Here is a 21,352-nt window from a genome sequence, read left to right as displayed (position 1 = left end):
CATTTAATATTCTCCCCTGTGTCCACGGATCCTGGCAAGGGGACTCCGCAGCAGTTTGGTGACGAGACTTCATCTCCCTGTAAGACCCCTGCGCTTTCTGGAAAAAAACTTGATGTGCAATTTTGGCCAAAAGGGAAGTCAATTAACAGTAAAGGACTTTGATTAAAATTTCTTTTGGGATTTGGTAAAGGAAAATTATGTATTTGAAAGGGCTGGAATGTTAATCTAGACTGAATCAAAACCATGGGGTTTTTAAGGCTATCGGGTCTCAGGCAAGGGTTTCATGATTTTTGCTTTTCGTTAAAACCACAGGCTGCCATTACTGGCTGTGGGCTGCGCCCTCTGAAGAGCACTCTGGTTCGCGTTCTATTCAGTCGTGTATTACATATTTAGCCCTGTGGGAAGTGTGGTATCCCTGCCCTCCAGGAGCTTACAATTCAGAACAGGAAATAAGAGACATAAATCACTAGGGTATGTCCACGTAGCCTTGTGATGCTACATCTTCGGGATGTGCCAACTCAGGAGTCACTGCCACCTCTGGCTGATTAGTCGCCAGGTCCCTACCTAGGAGGTGATTCGGACCCTCAGGGGGCATTTGGCCATGTCTGGAGACACAGTTATTGTCCCGACTTGGGGGGGGGTGCTACTGGAAGGTGAAGGTCGGAGATGCCACTCAACACCCCACAGGGCCCAGGATGGCCTCCCCCCCTCCCCCACCAAGACCGTTCTGGTCCCAAATGTCAGTAGTGCTGAGGAGAAACCCTGCCCCAGTCTTACGTTTGCCCACTCGCCAACTAAAGTCTCAAGGCTCCATGGCCAGAGCGCACTGGAGAAGGGTTTTCAGAGAAGAGTAGGACTGTCATCGGTAGCAATGACATTCCAGAGAGAGGGGAGACAAGAGCTTAAGGCCTGTTTAGGGGATGGCAAGCCCATTCGAAAAAGTAATGAAAGCCGAGGCAATGGAAAGGAAGATGGGGCTGGAAGGAGACAAGCCTTGAACGCTGAGCTAAGTACAATGTGGTTACAAAAAAGGGGAGGGGCCAGTCTATCCCTTTGGATAACAAAGCAGGTAAAGGTGTCCATCCATCCTCCAGGAGAGACGAGGTGAGGTGGGTGGGAGGAGATGAAGAGATAAGTAAGAATCATGAAGCGAAGCAACCTCCATCTATGCAGCACATGGAAGTGATACGGGGAGCACTGCTTAGTGCTGAGCTGAGGCTGGGGAAATAATGCTCCTAGGACAGGAAAGGAAGGCTGGGCCCCTTGCTGGGAGGACAAAGGACTCTGGCTGCCACTGGGGCTACAATAAGGAGAGAAGCTAGGCTTGTGCAGACCCCACAAAAGGGAGGCGGGAGCAGCTTCCAACACAAAGTCTGGATGTGGGGGGAACACCTGGTTACCTTGTGGCCACTTGTAACTCCACCATCCTGCAGTTTCTTAAATTAAATAATTGCTAACTGGTGACTCTTTTCTGTTGCCCCCTGGGGTCTCCCCAGTGATCACAGCCCAGTGGATAAATACGCCCAGTTGTGACCTAAGGCCAGCAATGAACCGAGTCACATGGGGTTTCCAGAAATAATTTCTACTTACTCCTGGTTGTATAACCATACCATGATTTACACGATTGACAAGCTCCTAAAATAATACACCCAGTTTATACTTTAACATCAGATCTGAATGTCAGTGGCCAATTGCTGTTAACAATTTTAAAATTTTCTAGCATCTTCTCTCCTCTTAACTTTCCACATGGTGATATAGTAATACACTTAATTATTCAACTAATTATAAGTTCCTCATATGTTTGAGATTTGGGGCCCATAAATATTTGCTAAATAGACGGAAGCCCCAGAGAGCAACTCACATAAAGAAGTCCCTAATAAATAGAATTCCAGAAAATGAAGAATTCTTTGAAAAATCGAAAGCACATCCTCTAAGCTGTTTTTTGTGCGTTTGGAGTTCCAATCCTATTTTTTCTCAAAGCGGGCTACATGTGGCTGTACATATGCTGAGAAGAACAGCAGAGGTGGGAACATGCTGCCTGTTTTCTTTGGGTTCTCCCTGGCCTGGGTGGGGCCGGAACATATTTGTGGGCTTCTCATTTTTTTTGGATACTGCTTGCAAGGCCTTACCCCACGGGTCACCTTTTGGACAAAAACGTATCCTGGAAACGCAGCGCCATTTCTAAAAAATAAAGTTTGCATTTTTTAAATGTAAGCATAATGACGTGCTATTGTAACTTTAGGAATGGACTTTGATATCGTTGATTTCAACACATTTCTGGGGGGACAGGTGCTTGTGACCCAAGCCTTCTGCCTTTCTGTGGGGACTCATCCTTTTCCCTCCTTCCCATGGGACTGCTCCCCATCTAATCATTCTGGTCCATCAGGCCTCACCCTTTCTGTATAGTCTTGAGTTACTTCCCCTTTGCCGACAGCGCCCATTTCCACTTTCTCCTTCCACCTAAGAATCCTTTCAAGACCTCCTCTGTCCAGCATGGCCAAAAGGTGGTCCATCGATGGATGAATGGATAAACACAGTGGTCCATCCGGACAATGAAAGATTATTCAGCCTTAAAAAGGACATTACGACACCTGATACAACATGGATGAACCCTGAAGGCATTATGCTCAGTGACATAAGCCAGTCACAGAAGGACAAATACTGTGTGATTCCCCTTATACGAGGTCCCCAGAGGAGTCAGATTCATAGAGACAGAGAGTAGATGGTGGGGCCAGGGGCTGGGGCGGGAGGGTAAGGGGTTACTATTTAATGGGAACAGAGTGTCAGTTTGGGAAGATGAGAAAGTTCTGGAGATGATGGTGGGGATAGCTGAATGACAGTGTGAATGTACTTAATGCCTCTAAACTGTGCGCTTTAAATGGCTAAAATAGTAAATTTTATGTTTCAAAATTTTATACTTTACCATAGTTTAAAACAACCCACTTTCCTGTGATTTTTCATTGGTTTCCTGCTCCTTAAATGTTGACAGCCCTGCCCTTGGCCTTCTCTGCTCACTCCCCACCCTCTCCATGGGTGATCTCATCCATTTTCATGACTAAAATGACCAACTGTACTCTGACAGCTCCTAGACTCTGACCTCCCACCTGGCCTGCCCCCTCAGCTCCAGACCCCGAAATCCAGCTACCTACTGGGAAATGACCCCATTCAGATGTCCCAAGATGTCTCAAGCTGGCCAAGCCCATAAATGAACTCATGACTTCCCCGCCCAAAAGCAGCTTCTCCCCTAGTCCCTGACTCATTGAAGTGACATGCCACCTGATTCTCGGACACCTGGGAATTGCTCTAGGCTCCTACTGCCCGTTGTCCCACAGCAAGTCACCAGGTCCCTGAAGCCCCTGAGAACCCCATGGCTGTTTTCCCCAGCACCCCCCAGCTGGGCCTGTGGGGCAGGCCCTTGTCACCTTTTACCTGGACTATGGCAATAGGAATACTCCACTGCCAACCTCCAGACACCAAGCCTTCTGCCACATCCTCTGTGCTCTCATTCACTGGGCCATCCACTGACATCCAGCATAGCCCTTTTCTGAACTGCCTCCCTCTCCTAGTCGATTTTGGTCTTGGTAACCCCATAGGATAGGGCTTGACTCAGGGAGGAATGAATGAATGAATGAATGAATGAATGAATGAATGACAAATGTCAGAGGCCCAGAAAGCAGGTCTTCCAGCAAACGACTAGATACCCTGGATCTGACAACTGTGGATAGAGGAGAAGTCTACCAACAATCTAATTTATACTTAGAACAGTATCCAGACTCTTCTCCATGGCCTGCGAGGCCCTCTGCCTCTCCTTTTGCTCACCAAGCATTAGACACACGACAGGCTTGCTCTGCTTTGACCAGGCCTGGCTGATTCCTCTTGCCCCAGGACCTTTGCACCTGCTGCCCCCCTGCCTGGAAGGCTCTTCCCTCTGAACTCCACAGGGCTGCTCCCTCTTATCATTTCAGTCTCAGCCCAGCTGTCACCTCCTCTGGACACCAGTCACCCAGTTCTGAAATTGTCTTTCACACACTCACAAGCTCAAAATAACTGCAAAGATCTTAGTAGAAATAGGCTTACTGTATATAGCACATGTGGGCTTCATTGCACAGTAAATGACAAATAGTCACCACATTGGGTCATTACATGTTCTACATATTTTTAATGGCTTTATAATTTTTTTTTCCATTTTTTAAAACATGGACTATGGCAGGTCTAATCTGTTTAGATTATCCGAAATCCACTTGCTGTATGTATCATTTACAGGTTTGGGAAGTCAACTATATTTTTCAGAAAGTCACAGCAGTCTCAAAAATTAAAAATAAGAATAAGGAGTTGCCAGGGCATAAAACAAGGATTTGAAACATACCAAAACCTATGTATCATCAAACAGGAATTCACTTCAGGAAAAAAGAAGTGAGGTGGAGCAAGGAGCCAGGCCAGGCTGCCTGCCCCTGAGGGCCTAACTCAAGTCCTGGCACGAGGACCAGGCCAAGTCTCACCTCCAAGTGGCTGATTTCCAGACTTCGACCAGCTGGCACGATAACAGAGAAGGGAAACCAGTTTTTAAATGTTCTCACCTGGAAGTTCTGCCTGCTGGGCTGGCCACTGGGCAAAACCCACCCTAAAGTGTCATGCTTGGGGAGTAATTTCAGAAGCATCTAGAGCACAACCGAGATGTGGGACTGCGAGTGAGATTTTTTTTTTTTTTTTTTTGCCAAGCACTTACACTTGCAGGGTGACATATTTGTACCAGTAAATTTCTACACTAATTGAAGGGCATTGTGCACCTAAAACAGACAACGTAAGGCTCACCTGCTCAATCAAGAATGCATGACATGTTCACGCAATGTCTCCTCAGCTTCTGGTACTGGGCAGGAAACCAAAATAAAAAATAAATAATCCCAGGCCACTTCTGCTTATTTACTTACTAGTAATAATAATAATTACTCTTCGCTGAGCACCTATTATGTGGTAGGCCCTGTGCAAACCAGTTTATAGGTATTATTTCTAATACTGCAACCGTACAAGCACAATTATCTATTTCACAGATGCCAAACCTTACCTGGAGTCACTGAGCTAATAAATGGAAAGAGACGCCACACTTTAACTTCCTCTGCCAGGCCCCAAAGCCCCAGTCTGTAGCACCCAGTATTACGATGTACAAGTTTTCCTTTCCTCTTCCCTCTGCCCTGTTCATCCAATCTGAGCTGTACCGAGTCACACAGATGGTGGCATGTGCCGCACAGGAGCAACTCTTAGTTTCTACATATGCTTTCCTGCAGCTGTGCAGGAAACCATTTATTTATTCACTTCACAAATATTTATCGAGGGCCTACTCAGTGCCAGAATTATTCTCAGTCCCGGGGATATAGAATTTAACAAAATACAAAGAGCTTCTTCCCCTCACCGCGCTGACATTCGAAGAGGGGACAGCGATAATAAAAATATACACATAATATACGGCCCTTTAGATAGTGATAAATGCTAAAAGCAGGGAAGGAGGCTAAGAGTGCATCACTTTCGAGTGGTGGTCTGGGAAGGTGACATCTGAGAAAAGGCCTGAAGGCAGTGAGGGAGCAGCCCCTCAAATGCCTGGGCCAAGGCTTTCAGGGCAGAAGGTTTGGGGGAACTTCCGAGTGGCTGGAGGGGATGCAGTGGAGTGAGCACAGGGATCGTGGCTGGAGATGAAGCCAGAGAAATATTGGGGTCGGGGCCAGGGTGGGGTGGGAGGAGGCTTTGGCTTCTGCTCCAAGCGAGATGGGAGTCATTGGAGGGTTCTGAGCTGAGGAATAGACCACAGTATGACCCCCAGGTTAACAGGCTGGAATCACCTGGGCCACGGGTGATGGTGGCTTGGAGCAGGGCATTGGCAGTGGAGGTGGCCAGGTGTGCTCAGAGTCTAGGTCCCCGCCAAAGGTGAGTGGGCAGGATTTGCTGGTGACTTGAGAGCAAGAGAGGAGTGGGGGACAATGCCCAAGTGTTGGCCTGAGCAGTGGGCAGAACGCAGCTGGTACTGATTGTACTAAGGGAGGATGCAGCCGGAAGAGCAGATTGGGGGGGACTATCTTGAGCTCAGCTTGGCCACCTCGTGTTTAAATGGCCTGTCAGAATCCACCTGGATGTGTCTAGTGACAGCTGGCCAGACTTTTCTGCTAGGAAGCTCTTAGAATCCTGTCTCCTCACACATCATCTTAGCCAGTCCAAGCTGGCAGGGCACGACTTCATTCCAGACTGTACCCACTCCTTATCTCATACCCCAGCCCTTGATTCTGTGACTGCCTCTCCTAAAGTTCTCCCTCTTGTGTTTTCCTTTAAGAATTACTTTGCTGATCTTGGGGTATACAAGAAGCGTGTAGGTAGTTTTCCGTTTTTGTGCTAATTCCCAATGCATATTTCTTTCTTCCATTCATTCATTCATTCATCCATCCATTCATTCATTGGACAAATTAAGCACACTCTGTGTCAGGCACATGTCTAAGAGAACACGGCCTGTGGTGGAGCTAATTGCCATTTATATTCCAGAAAGGTCAAAACACCCCTTTTTATAACTGAAGTCCACAATTCCTTATAATAATGCCAAAATCTAAGAGGCTCTGAAAACTGGAAGTTTTGGTAAATTTGGCATGGATTCACTTGGTGACAAAAGCTGACCTGCACTGGCATGAGGTCGGCAATGTCCTTATCTGCCCTGTTTAGTGGGAATATGCACACAGTTCAGCGCGGAGACACAGATGTGTGTGCTGGGCGTGCCCGGGGCCTTTCAGACACTGGATAAGAACTTGTATGTCCCTCTTCCCGGGTTCATGAGAGTCCCCACAGCGAGACAGTTTCTCTGAGAACTTCCCTTGCTTTTTAAATCGTTTCATATTTTACAAATAAGTAGGCGTGTACAGGGGGATCATTTTTTAAATAAGTGGTCAACCTGGAGTTAATTAAAAAGAGCCAAATATATTACAAGATATGGCTCCTTCAGGCCCTGGAATTTTATGAGCAAAGCAACCACATGTGACTATAAAAATCCCATAAGAACATCCAAAACTTTGACTCAATTATAATATTAAAGTTAAATTAATTAAATATTGATTAACATTAATTATAACTCGAATCTGAAACTACAAATTATATCTAAGGAATAAGAGTCAGATAATTTCCCAGCATATCCATTTCTGGTAAATGGCTCCGTGCCAGCAGCTTTTCTGTGGTTGAAAGATAAATTTTAAGGTAATATATGCTCTTCACCCAGAAAGCAAATATCAATTGAATTTCAAAGGACTTACTCTGTTACTTGAGGATAATTAATAACTCTGTCCCTGTCCTCCTGATTCCCCTTCTAAGCGACTCATCGGTTTATCTGGAACAAGAGAGGAATGCACGGAAGGGCTAAATAATTCAGTACTGCTTTTCCTGCAGGGGCAAACCATTTCTGAACTCACTTCCAACCCAAATCAGCTAGAGTATCACAGGATCACAGAACCAGTTAACATTTTCATCTTTTATTATGGGAAGTCTTTTTAATAAAAATTACCAAGTCCCCTCCCATATTTTATCAAGCCTGTGAGAGAAGGACTGTTGGTCATTAAGAAAATTAAATTCCTTTTCTGGGGAGGGCTAACCATGGACTCATTTCTCTGGTCAGAGCAGGTGAGTAGCCATTTCTAACGGTAATTTAGAGTCAATTCAAGTCTTTAAATTTGAATGGGTAACCAACCCCCCTATGCCCCAGAGCAGAGGATAAGGGTCTTTATATAAGCACACGTATTTCAGAGCCTTAAGCAAAAAGATAAAAACGTGTTGACAATATGTGGTCATAAAAAAAACTGTTTCGTTGTTAATGTGTTGTGTTATTATTATCATTAGTATTATTTTGTTGGAGGAATCAGTTGAAACTGAGTCTTGTATAGGTTTGATATTTTGGATTCACAGAGCTAAAGCTGATCGGGAGGGGAAAAAACTCACGAAAGTCAGCACTGACAGTTTATTGCACAAAGCAGGAAATAATTGGAGGGGGCCGTAATAAAAACACGCAGAAGCAGGAATGAGGTCTATAGGGGAGCGCAGCCCTGGACTCCTGCGCTGCTTCCTGCCCTGTCTCTCATTCCTGCGGGGCAACCAGGAGGTTAAAATTAGGACGATGAACCACCCCCGCCGCCACCGCCCGAATGGCAGGGGCAGCTCACCCCGGGAGGCCCTTGAAATAGCCATTAGGATCTGGAAACCCAACTTTCCTAGCGCAGCAGCAAGAAAAACCCGCAGGGACGCGGCCGGGAGGAAGCGCCGCGGCTTCTCCCAGAGCGAAAAGGAAAAGAATAAAGAGCTTTTTTTTTTTTGGGGGGGGGGGTGAGGGGGAGGTGTTGGTGGAGTATTTAAGGGGGTGGGGTTTGGATTTAGAAACACACACACGCACTCGCACAACCGCAGGAGAAAATACCACCGAGGAGTTTGGGCCACAAGTTGGGCTCTCTAACAAAATAAGAAATAAAAAAAAAAAAAAAAAAAAAAGCCCTTTGGTGAAACTTTTCTCGCTTAGCGATCAGTCCAAATACCGGAGCTGCGGGGTGCGAAGGAGCTTCCTGGGGGCCGTGTAAGGACTGGCAGACCCAGGGTCGCCCAAACTCAGGAATATGGGGTTAAGAGTGAGGCAGGTGGGGGAGACTGTCGGGGAAGCTATAAATGCAAGGATTTCGGGGGCAAGGCTGAGAAACGGGTCCCCAGGAAGCCGGATTCTCGGGGAGTTTGCGGGGAAAAGTGAGAAGGGGGAGGGGTTCTCCCCAAGACAACCGCACCGACTTTTAGCTGATGAGTAAGAAAAGGGTTCCCAGGGGTGCCCTCAAATCCAGTCCGTTTGGGGGTCAAAACGAAAAGAGGGTACCCAGGACACCCCAAATCCGGGAATTTGGGGTAAAGGTGAGAAGCGTCTTCGAGGCCCTCTCAATTAGAAGTTTGAGGTTAAGAGTGAGCGAAGGGTCCCAGGGGGAGCCCCAATCAGACATTTGGGGAGTAAAAGGGAGAAGGGTCCTCAGGGGTCCCCAATTCAGGGAGTTTAAAGGTAAGTTTGAGAGGGGCTACCGGGGCTCCCCTAACTCCGGGATTTTCAGGGTAAGAGTCAGAGGGGGTCCCCAGGCGTCCCTAACCAGGAAGTTTTATAAAAAGTGAGACGACGGGTCCCTACCTCTCCTCGAGTTTGGTTAAAAGGAGGGAGGGGTCTCAGGGAGCCCCTGAACTCAACCGTGCCAGCGGGGTTGGGGGCGCGAAGGCGGGTCCCGCGGGCGCGCCGACCGGGACATTCAGGATGAACGGCGGGGGCTGTGCTGCTCACCCCCGGACCTCCCGGCTGGGGTCCCCGCCGCCCCCCGCACTTCCCGGCCGGGCCGAGCCCCGGGCGGTCGCATCGGTCACCTGGAGTTCGGGCCGGGAGTTCGGGAAGCGGCTCCCGCGGCGGCGGCGGCGGCTGCTGCGTGTTGGTCCCCGTTGGTAAGTAACAGTCTCCACGGCTACAGTCTCTATGGCGGCGGCGGTGGCGGCGGCGGCCGCTCCTCCTCGCGCTCCCGCTGCCCGCCTCGCACCGCCCTCCCGCCCGCAGCGACGGGGCGGGGCGTTGTTACCGGCAACGGTTACCAGGCTCCACGCCCCACCCCTTTAACGGCCCGCCCACGCCCGCCTCCAACGGGCACATTGAGGGCAGAGTACAAGGCCCTGCGGCGTCCCATTGGTTCAACGTGGTGCCTGTCAGAGAGGGCGTTCCCCGACGAGGGAGAGGGCGAGGCCCGACCAATCGCAGCGAAGGAGGGCCGGGCTTGGCGGCAGGCGCGCGCGGCTTGGAGGGTTGGCGAGCGGGAGGCGCGCGGAGGCCTGAGCCTGCTGGTGTGGCTCCCGGAAGGCCGAGTTTCGGAAACCTGCGGGTCTCCGCTTATTCCATAGACGACTCAGGGACGTCCAGACACAGTGTGGGTACCGCGTCAGCAAACTCTGACCCGCCTGCTGCCTATTTCATGGCCCACAAGCGGAGAATTTAAAAATATATTTTACTTAAATGGTTTAAAAAAAAATCAAAAGCACTTTTTGTGGCATGGGTAGAAACACACGAAACTTTATTTTATTTGCTTGAATCCAGTATTTTCAGCTCCTTTAAGGATTGGTAAACTATAGCGAATTTCTGCCTTCCTGTGTTTGTAAATAAAGTTTTATTGGAACACAGCCCGTCCCATTCCTTACGGGGCAGTGGAAGTCTGCTTTCACACTACAGGGACAGAGTTGAGTAGTGGACAGTTTAGTAACTGCACTAGGACTGAATGGCATCAGCAGAGGCCAAAATACTATCTGGCCTGCCACCGAAAATGTTTGCCAACCCTCTTCCCTCCCCTCACTTCCTGACGGTAGGTTCAACTATGAGTAGGACATTTGCACCAAGGTCGGAATAATGAGGAAGAAGGGAAGACAATTTCAGGAATTCAAAATCCCTGGGGTGGAATCTCCTGTTGAAGACACAGAAAGCAGGTCCTTGGGCGTGACTGGAGTAGAGGAAATGGGGAGGGCAGGTGTGGGGGTAGGGTGGTGAGTCGGAGGTTGGAGGGGGATCATTCCATTTGCGGTCTCATAAGCTATGGGGAAGGGTCCTCTTCTAATTGGGAAGCCTTTGGAGGGTTTTAAGCAGGGGGGAGATGTAATCCAATCTGTGATTTTGAAAGCTTACGGTGTGGAGAACAGATTGTAGGAGACAAGAAAGAGAAAGAACTGGGAGTCTGTTACAGTTTTCCTGGACTAAAAAGTATGGTGGCTTAGATAAAGGACCTGATAGTGGAGGTGGAGGTGAGTGGGTGGATCGGAGGTGCATTATGGAGAACATGCTAATGGGCTGGATGCGAGCAGGTGAGAACTAAAGTTTTAGGGTGTGATGGAAGGTGCCTTGTAGCCACCTTGTGTACTCCACTCTGCTATAAGTTTTGTTCCGAAAATGTGAACTTGTCCCAATATGGTGTCGTTTTACAGTAGTATTTAAGTGTTTCTTAACCATTTAACATGTGTAAAACTGCTATCAAAGAAGATATCATGAGGGAGACTAGAAAATACTTTGAGATGAATGAAAATGAAACACAACATACCAAAATTTATAGGATGCAGCTAAAGTAGAGGAAAATGTATAGCTGTCATTACCTATGTTTTAAAAGGAGAGAAAGATCTCAAATGAATAATCTCACCGTCCACTTAAGAAACTGGAAAAGAAGAGTAAATTACACTGGAAGTTAGCAGAAGAAATGAAATAATAAAGATTAGGGTAGGAATAAATGAAACAGAATAGAAAATCAACAGAGAGAATTAACAAAACCACAAGTTAGTTTGAAATATCAACAAAGTGGACAAACTTTTAACTTGACTGACTGACCATGATGAAAAGAGAGAAGATTCAAATTACTAAAATCATGGATGAAAGAGGGGACATATAACCAACCTTACAGAAATAGAAAAGATGATAAAACAGTACGATGAACAGTTGTATGCCAACAAATTAGATATCCTAAATGAAATGGGCAAATTCCTAGAAAAACACAAACTACTGAAACTGAATCAAGAATAAACAGAAAATCTGAATGAACCTGTAACAAATAAAGAAATTACATTAGTTAAAAGTAAAATCAACAACAACAGCAACAACACTTCCCACAAAGAAAAGCTCAAGACCATATGACTTCACTGGTGAATTCTACCAAATGTTTTGAGAAGAATTAACCCTAATCTTTCACAAACTTTACTTAAAAATAGAAGAGGAGGGAATACTCTATGTGGCTATTTTAACATTCTATGAAGCCAGTGTTATCCTGATGCCAAAATCAGATAAAGACATCACAAGAAGAGAAAACCATAGATCAATATCCCTGATGAACATAGATGTAAAAATCTTCAACAAAATACTAGCAAACCAAATCCAGCAACATATAAAAAGGATTATACACCAGGACCAAGTGGAATTTATCCCAAGAATGCAAGGTTGGTTGATTCAACATAAAAAAAAATTCATTTTAGCAGAATGAAGGACAAAAAACACACGATCATTTCAACAGATGCAGAAAAAGAATTTGACCAAATTCAACACTCTTTCATGATAAAAACACTCAACAAGCTAGGAATAGAGGAGAACTTCCTCAACCTGATAAAGGGCATCTACAAAAATGCCACAGACAATAATACTTAATGGTGAAAGACTGGATGTTGTTCCCCTAAGATCAGGCACAAGACAGAGATGTCTGCTGTCACCATTTCTATTCGACATTGGACTGGAGGTTCTAGCCAGGCTAAGTAGGCAAGAAAAATAAAAGGCACCCATATTGGAAAGGAAGTAGGAAAACTGCCTTTATTTGCAGATGACAGGACCTTGTATGTGGAAAATCCTAAGGAACCCATTTAAAAGCTATTAGAATTAATAAAGTAATTCAGCAAGGTTGCGGAGTACAAGTAAATACTATATAAAACTCAACTTTTTCTATGCATGAGCAATGAACAATCTGAAAATGAAATTAGGAAAAGAATTCCAATTACAATAACACCACAAATAATAAAAGACTTAGAAATGAGTTTAATAAAGCCAAGACTGTACAAGGAAAACTAAAAAAAAAAAAAAATTCATTGAAAGAAATTAAAGATCCAAATAAATGGCATGCCATCCCATGTTAATGGATCAGAAGATTTAACATTGTTAAAACGGTACTACACCCCAAACTTAGGTTAGACTCAATGTAAACTCTATCAAAATCCAGATTTTTTTTTGTAGAAATTGACAAACTGATCCTAAATTCATATAGAAATGCAAGGAACCCAGCATAGTCCAATCAATCTTGAAAAAGAAGAACAAAATTGGAAGATTCACACTTCTAGATTTAAAATATTACTACAAAGCTATAGTGTGGTATTGGGATAAATGGAACAGCACTGAGAGTTCAGAAATAAACCTGCACATTTATAATCAATTGATTTTTGACAAGGGTGTTGGTGTCAAGACCATTTAACGGGGAAAGAATAGTATCTTCAACAAATGGTGCTGGGAAAACTGGATACCTACATCCAAAAGGATGGAATTGGACATCTATCTCACGTATGTAACATTAACTTAAATTAGATCAGAGACCTAAATGTAAGAAATAAAACTATAAAACTCTTGGAAGAAAATATAGGAGAAAATCTTCATGGCTTTGGTTTCGCAATGGTTTCTTAAATATGATACCAAAGGCACAAGTGAAAAAAGGAGAAAAAGAGATAAATTGGACTTCATCAAAATGAAAGCTTTCGTGCTCCATCAAGAAAGTGGGAAACAGAGCCCACAAAACGGGAGAAAACATGTGCAAATCATATGTTCATTAAGGGACTTGTATCTAGAATACATAAAGAACTCTTACAGCTCAACAACAAAAAGACAAAATAACCCAATTTAAAAATGGGCAAATATTTCTCCAAAGAAGATATGCAAATGGGAAATAAACACATGAAAAGATACTCAAAAATCACTGCTCATCAGAGAAATACAAATCAAAACCACAATGAGATACTGCTTCACACCCACTAGGATGGCTAGAATAAAAAAGACAGACAATAACAAGAGTTGACGAGGGGGTGGAGAAATCAGAACCCTCATACACTGCTGGTGGGATTGCAAAATGATGCAGCCGCTATGGGAAACAGTCTGGCAATTTCTCAAAAAGTTAAACATAGAATTGCTATGTGACCCAGCAGTTTCACTCCTAAGTACATATATCCAACAGAAATGAAAACATGTCCACACAAAAGCTTGTACACAAATTTTCATAGTGGTACTATCTATAGTAGCCAAAAGAAGAAACAATCCAAATCTCTATCAAAGGATGGATGGATAAATAACACATGGTAAATATAGATAATGGAATATTACTAAGCAATAAAAAGGAATGAAGCACTAGACACTTGCTACAACATGGATAAACCTTCAGAACATAATGCTAAGTGAAAGATGTCAGTCACAAAAGGTAACATATTGTATGATTCCATTTATATGAAATGTCCAGAATAAGCAAATCCATAGAGACAGAAAGTATGTAAGTGGGTATCAGGGGCTGGGGGGAGGGGGAGTGACTGCTATAGGGCATGGGGTTTCTTTCTGGGGCGATGAAAGTGCTGTGAAATTGTGGTGACAGTTGCACAACTCCGTGCATATTCTAAAAACCACCAAATTACATGCTTTAAAAAGGATGAATTTCATTGTAATATGAATTATATCTCAATACAGTTGTTATTAAATAGCTCTGCTACCCGGGTGGCCAGATGGCTCAGTTGGTTAGGGCGCGAGCTATGAGCAACAGGGTTGCCGGTTCGATTTCCACGTGGGCCAGTGGGCTGCACCCTCCACAACTAGATTGAAGACAATTGGATGGTTACAGCTGGTTACAGCGCAAGCTCTCAACAACAAGGTTGTTGATTCAATTCCCTCATGGGATGGTGGGCTGTGCCCCCTGCGACTAAAGATTTAAAACGGCGGCTGGACTTGGAGCTGAGCTGCGCCCTCCACAACTAGATTGAAGAACAACAACTTGGAGCTGATGGGCCCTGGAGAAACACACTGTTCCCCAATATTCCCCAATAAAATTAAAAACAAAACAAAACATTAAATGGCTCTGCTACCATATTAGTTTTTGGGGTTTTTTTTAATTGTGCAATTCACTGACAAAGTTTTTGGGTATTGTTACTCTAATCCAATTTTACCACAAGCCCTGTGGTTTTTATTGTGTAATTTTTCCCAGGGTAGTGATTTTTTTAGGATCACATATATCACGTTATAGCAGAACTGATTGTATAGTAAATTATTTCAGTTCCACGTTAGTAAGCGGCGGGCTTAGGCTAGTTAAGTGACAGTTGTCCCTCACCCAATCAGTTCTCAAGAAAACCCGATTACTCTTAGCCATTAGTTAAAGGGGAACCTCTCAGAAGTTTAGCAACAACTCATCTGGTAATATCAAGGCTCTTGCCTCCATGACCAGCTTTTCACTGAGGTCTAACACTACTGCACCACTCTCTTCCTGCTCAGCCACTGGAAGAAGGAGAAGATGAAAGTTCTTGGGTGGTGGAGAAGGCTCCTTGTGCAGAATCATTAAGAATTTCAAGGCAGCAGAACATTAAACCAAGCACAGGGGACCTTGTAAAGCTGGCCCTGGATACTCGCCACCACCACCTCCACTTGGGTGGGTTGTCACCGGTGATTCCTTTCACCCGGCCAAATTCTAGACTGACCACCACTTCATCTCTCCCCAGTCCCTGGGGACTCAGGAACCACCTCTTGCTTCTTTTCTTTGTAGGGAAGCCAGGACAGGCTTAAGGATAGATCTAAGATGCCCCCACGTCAGTGCTCCCTTGTTCCCGAGCGCATCTAGTTCCTCAGAAACACACACCTCTTCCCAAACAAACCCTGCGTTTGCAAGCCCGTCCCGATTTAGCAGCAAGCTGCCTTTGCTCAGCTGCCAAAACAGACAAGCAGCCCATCCCTCGTCCTCCAGTTTCTGGCAGGAAGCAGTCAGCAGTCCAGCCTCCCTCCCTGTGACTGGGCACGCCACACTCCCTGCTCCTTGGGGCTCTCCTTTGAGTCTAAGTGCATCCTTCAAGTCACCCTCACCGGAATGAGGGCAAAGGGCACTCAGACCCTCCTCACAGCACCCCGGAAGCCTCCACTAAGACATTTTTTTAATAGGTTCCCTTTCAGTGTCCCCTCTCACACTCTGACTGATCCTGCTAGGTGAGCAGGCTTTCGAGTTGGGAGCCTCTATCTCAGCTATTTCCTCTGAAAACGTGCGTCACTGGGGAATTCCATAATCTTTATGTCTTGGTGGCCCCATTGAGTGGGTTAAACTGTATAAACCAGGGTGACCTCCAGCATTTGTGAATTACCCCCTCTCTCTGTCCCCCTCAGGTTGTATATTTCAATGTGTGCAGCCTCCTAGGACCTCAGTGGGTCAAATGATTATAGAATGCAGTGTCTCCTAGTGGGGGGCTCGATGGACACCCCTAACCCAGGGATCTCACCTGGGGTGAGTCTGTCCTCCAGGAGACACTGGCAATGTCTGGGGACATTTCTGTTGTCATAACTGGGGAGACGGTGCTCCTGGCACCTAGTGGGTAGAAGCTGGGGATGGTGCTCAGCACCCTACAATGGATAGGGTGCCACCCACCACAGACAGTGAGCCAGCCCCAATGTGGAATCCATGCCTACAGGCACAAACTTCTTGCCCAAATCTATCCTGAATGTGTTTTTTTTTAATTTGAGATAATTTATACATAAAATTTCCCATTTGAACCATTTGTAACTGTCCAGCTCAGTGGCATTAAGTACATTCACACTGTTGTGCAACCATCCCCACCATCATCTCCAGAACTTCCTCCTCTTCCCAAACTGACACTCCGTTTTCATCAAACACTCCCCTCCCCTCCCCCAGCTCCTGGCACCACCATCTACTCTCTGTCTCTATGAATCTGACTCCTCTGGGGACCTTCTGTGAGTGGAATCACATAGTATTTGTCCTTCTGTGTCTGGCTTATCTTACTGAGCATCATGTCCTCCAGGTTCATCCACATTGAGGCAGGTGTCAGAAAGTCCTTCCTGTTTAAGGCTGAGTGATATTCCAGTGTCTGGATGGACCACTGTGTTTATCCATTCAACTATCAGTGGACACTTGGGTTGCTTCCACCTCTTAGCTATTGTGAAGAATGCTGCTGTGAACTGGAGTGTGGAAATATCTCTTCAAGACTGTGCTCTCAATTCTTTTGTTACCAAATCTCTTACGGGTAGATGGGCAGAAACATCGAAGAAACACTTTCATTAGGGAAATGCAGATGAAAGAATGCAATTCCATATGTATATGAAAGGTTTTAAGCCTCTGATTATAACCCAGGAAAGGTATGAAAGCATTGCTCTGAGATTCATCCTTAGCATTTCATTACAATTCCACGGTTTCCCACTCAAACGGTGGTTATATTTTATGTTAGAAGGAAACAGATGCGAATTTCCCACAGGAAATTGCAGCTCGGGACTTATGTTCTGTTTTGTCCCTCTTAGCACCCCAGTATCTATTCTGGCCCAAGAAATCAAAGAAGTGCCTGGTCCCTGCTGACACAGGACACCCAGGGCAGACAGGGATGGACGGAGGAAAGGCTGACATTTCCCCCTAGTGGACTCTGCTTCCAGTCCATTCCAGAGAGAAAGCTTTGCCTGCCTAAAGAAGCCACTCAAAGCATACAGCAGTTTATGGAGGGCACAGTTTGGAGGGAAAATGGCAGAGCCAAAGTCTGAAGTCCGCAGCAGAGGAAGCCACAGAAGCAGAAAAGTTGGAGAGTAGTGGAGGAAAGGGGGTACACTTGCTTTGCCCTCTTATCTAAAGCTCGAGGGCAAATGACATTGGGAGGAATCACTTGTAGGGTGTGGCCAACTCGCCCCAGTTTCCCTGGGACTTTCCAACTTTGAAAACTGAAAGTCCCAGCTCTTCAAAAAGTTACATCGAGTTACTGTATGACCCAGCAGTTCTGCCAGGTGTGTAACTAAAGTAATTGTCCACACAAAACTTGTCCATGAATGTTCACAGCAGCATTATTCATAACAGCCCCAAAGTGGAAATGATTCAAATGTCCGTCAAAGGATGAATAGATAAACAAAATGCGGTCCATTTACACACTGGTATATTACTCAGCCATAAAAAGGAAGCACTGACACTCGCTACAACGTGGATGGACCTTGAACATACAGTGCTCAGTGAGAGAAGCCAGACACACAAGGCCACACAGTGTGGGATTCCATTTATGTCAAATGTCCAGCACAGGCACGTCGACAGACAGGAAGTGGGTTCGTGGTTGCTAGGGGCTGGGGGAGGCGGCTGGGGAGTGCGTAACGAGTACAGGGGTACAGGGTTTCCTTTTGGGCTAGTGAAAATGTTCTGGAATTGAATAGTGGGGATGCTTGCACACACTTTAAATATACTAAAACCATTGAATTGTACTCTTTAATATGATGATGTCCATGTTACATGAATTGTACCTGAATAATAATTTTTAAAAATGTTTGTTAAGAAACCTAAAAGTTCCATGTTCCTGGGACAACCTCAGCCCAGGGCAAATAAGACGGCTGGTCACTCCAGCTGCTGCAATTTGCAGGTTTGGTCGCAGACAGGCAGACACTGAGTCCCTGCCACACTTTGCTGCCCGACAGTCTTACTGACTATAGCCAGATGTCCTATGAAGACAGGTCTCTGTGATCAATAATGACAGTGCCCAACAGCTTCTTAAAGGCCCTGAAAAGTCCTGCAATCAGTCAGCTGTGGTCACAGCCTTGGAAACTGTTCAGACTCGATTTGAATTCTGGATCTGCTGTGTGCTAGCTGCGTGCTCTTGGGCAAGTCACCTGTAAAGGTACAGGTAACCCTGTAAACCATAGTTTCCTCTTATGAAGACTCCCTTGTGAGGTTGTCATGAGGATTAACTGGAATGAACTTGGTAATGTACCTGGGATATATTGCAAATGCCCCCAAATTGTTACTATTGTTAGTAAATGAACCTGGTTAATTCTGCCCAACTCAGCATTTCCCAAACTCATTTAACCACATGCCCTATTTTCCCCTCATCACATCTCCTAACCCTCCTAACCTGGGGAGAAGCATTTTACTATTAGGACTCATACGAATGAATTCCCCAGCCTCAGGTCACCCCATCATAAAGCTCCAGCTCCGTTCCCATGGAAGGCTTGGGAGGTGTGGAGCGAACACTGGATTTGGTGTCTGGAGACCTGTGTTTGTGGTCAGACAGGTGAAAAGGGAGAGGCGTGGATCGAAGGCAGTTTGAAACCTTGGCACCAAATGGTTCCAAAGATGGGTCTCTTCCACCTCAAACATTCCGTGACCAGAAACATCACAATTTAAAATGGGACACTGAGACAAAATGAATGACAAAAACCTGGGGACATCCTAAACTGCCACCAATAAAAGACTGTTTAAAGTGGCATTCAGCTAAACAGTGGAATATTATGCAGCAGTGAAAAAGAAAGAGATGAATATGTGGGAAGATGTAGGAGAATGGCTATGATCTATGTATTAAACAACAAAAAAGTAAGTGCAGAACACTGTTTATAGTGTTTTCCTATTAATATTTGTATTTTTACAGAAGGACTTTTTTTCAATGGTGGATGAGCTTACAAATATACTACCTTTTAAAGTAAATATGTAAATATTTATTGAGTGCTCACTATGTACCAGGTAATTTTCCCACCATTTTGCCAATTTTACTTCATTTCATCTTCACACTAATTCTTGGTGTTATTAGTCCCATTTTACATATTACAGACCTGGGTATATTAGGTATCTATTGCCCCATAACAAATTGCCCCCAAATTTAGCAACTTAAGCAACAAGCATTCATTGTCTCAGATAGTTTCTGTAGGCCAGGAATCCAGGTGCAGCTTAGCTAGGTGGTTCTCGCTCAAGGTCCCTCATGAGGTTGTGGGTAAGTTGTCAGCTGGGGCTGCAGTCTCATCTGAAGGTTCGACTGGAGAAAGATTCATGAACCTTTTCTTTCTTCTCCTTTTTATTTATTTATTTATTTTAATTTTTAAAGATTTTATTGGGAAAGAGAAACAGGACTTTATTGGGGAACAGTGTGTACTTCCAGGCCTTTTTTCCAAGTCAAGTTGTTGTCCTTTCAGTCTTAGTTGTGGAGGGCGCAGCTCAGCTCCAGGTTCAGTTGCTGTTGCTAGTTGCAGGGGGTGCAGCCCACCATCCCTTGTGGAAGTCGAAGAATTGAACTGGCAACCTTGTGGTTGAGAGGATGCACTCCAACCAAGTGAGCCATCTGGGAGGTAGCTCAGCTCAAGATGCCATGTTCAATCTTAGTTGCAGGGGGTGGAGCCCACCATCCCCAAGGGAATCGAGGAACTGAACTGGCAACTTTGTGGTTGAGAGCCCACTGGCTCATGTGGGAATCGAACTGGCAGCCTTCAGAGTTAGGAGCATGGAGCTCCAACCGCCTGAGCCACCAGGCCAGCCCTTCTTCTCTTTTTTAAATTGTGGTAAGAACATCTAACATGAGATGTACCCTTTTAACAAAATTGTAAGTATACAATGCAGTGTTGTTAACTAGAGCACAACGTTGTACAGTAGAGCTCTAGAACTTACTGGTCTTAAATACCTGAAACTTCATATCCTCCGGACAGCAATTCCCCATAAGGGAGAATTCACCTCTAAGCTCACTCATGTGGTTGTTGGAAAAATCTGTTCTTCTCTGTCTGCTGGCTGGAGAGTTTCATTTCTCACCACATGGGCTTTTCAACAAGCGGCTTGAGTATCCTTATGACATGGCAGCGGGGACCTGGCAGCTGGCTCCCCCCATGCACTGAAGACAGAAGCCACCATCTTTTTATAACCTATCAATTCTGACATATTTGTTAGAAACCTGTCAGTAAATTTGAAGGACCATCCTTGGGGATCATCTTATGTGGGGGGACATCTTAGAGGCTGATGATGCTTTGGGGGTACACAAGGGTCCTACCACTTGCCCAAGCTCACAGATTGCAGAGCTGGGATTGGAAGCCAGGCAGTCTGGCTCTGACACCCCTATGCTTGACCTCTACCCAGTACTCCATCTCCTCCCTGCTCTTTTACAGCATTCTTGAACATGCAGAGGCTACTCCTGGAAAAATAAGAAATATAAACCAGGAATATACCTAATAGTAGTAGGGGGGCTTGGTGTTTCATTGTAGACCCTTTCACACGGTTGAGGCCATCTATATGTCTTTGAGTGTATTTGCCAAGCGCAAACCTTAATTTTTCAGTCAATTTTGAGGGTGTCAAAAAGCCCCAAAGGCATGATAAAATGAAAAGATATCTTCTGCTAAAATATAAAATAAAAATTGAACAAGAAAATTTAAACCACATGTTTATGAGAAAAGAATTAGCCAGTAAAACCACAGGGCCACTAAAAATGAGTCTGAATACAAGAACAGTAGGAAAATGCATCCGCCTGGGACCTTTTCAAATCTCCTTGAGGACTTGCCCTCAGAGGTTAAAACTTTTTTTCTCTCACTCAGATGGGCTCCTTCCTAATTGACTCTTTTTTATTCAACTAATGACTGTTAATTAACCAGTGCTACGAAGACTTTAAAGGCCATTTATGCATTGGTGGGTGGTTTTAAGAGCCACTTACTTGGCGCAGACCTGAGTATGAGCATCTGATCCTTTCTAGGGTGGCATAAAAGGACAATTTCCATAATGATGGGGCTTCTGAATAGTGGATTTTGTGAGGAAAGCACCTGTGTGCCATCAAGTCCTTTATGTCTCGCCTGGCTTTGTCACTATCTGCAGCCACATTT

At 45.2% G+C, this 21,352-nt stretch overlaps 2 protein-coding genes across 12 annotated transcripts in view; one reads left to right on the top strand and one right to left on the bottom strand.

The window, feature by feature from the left end:
• The window catches only part of RFX2 (regulatory factor X2), a 93,580-nt gene extending 83,999 nt beyond the window's left edge, over positions 1 to 9,581 (bottom strand). For 3 of the 11 annotated variants that reach the window (XM_081076092.1, XM_081076093.1, XM_081076086.1), the window contains exon 1: positions 9,397 to 9,564. The gene's annotated coding sequence lies outside the window, so the exon portion shown is untranslated. Of the gene's footprint in view, positions 1 to 4,812; positions 4,868 to 7,277; positions 7,352 to 9,396 lie in introns of those variants that run through there. The other 8 variants (XM_081076091.1, XM_081076095.1, XM_081076089.1 and 5 more) reach the window with 7 other exon arrangements.
• Positions 9,290 to 21,352, top strand: part of ACSBG2 (acyl-CoA synthetase bubblegum family member 2) — a gene marked incomplete at its 5' end in the record, with an annotated part of 48,687 nt that continues 36,624 nt past the window's right edge. Inside the window, 2 exons of the mRNA XM_081077400.1 lie at positions 9,290 to 9,471; positions 9,581 to 9,948. Coding sequence (XP_080933526.1) covers positions 9,290 to 9,471; positions 9,581 to 9,948 — 550 coding nt within the window. The remainder of the gene's footprint in view (positions 9,472 to 9,580; positions 9,949 to 21,352) is intronic.

The sequence above is a fragment of the Rhinolophus hipposideros genome, assembly GCF_964194185.1.
Source record: "Rhinolophus hipposideros genome assembly, chromosome: 16".
Lineage (NCBI taxonomy): Eukaryota > Metazoa > Chordata > Mammalia > Chiroptera > Rhinolophidae > Rhinolophus > Rhinolophus hipposideros.
Note: the sequence above shows the minus strand (reverse complement) of the source record. Positions and strands in the feature narration are given on the sequence as shown.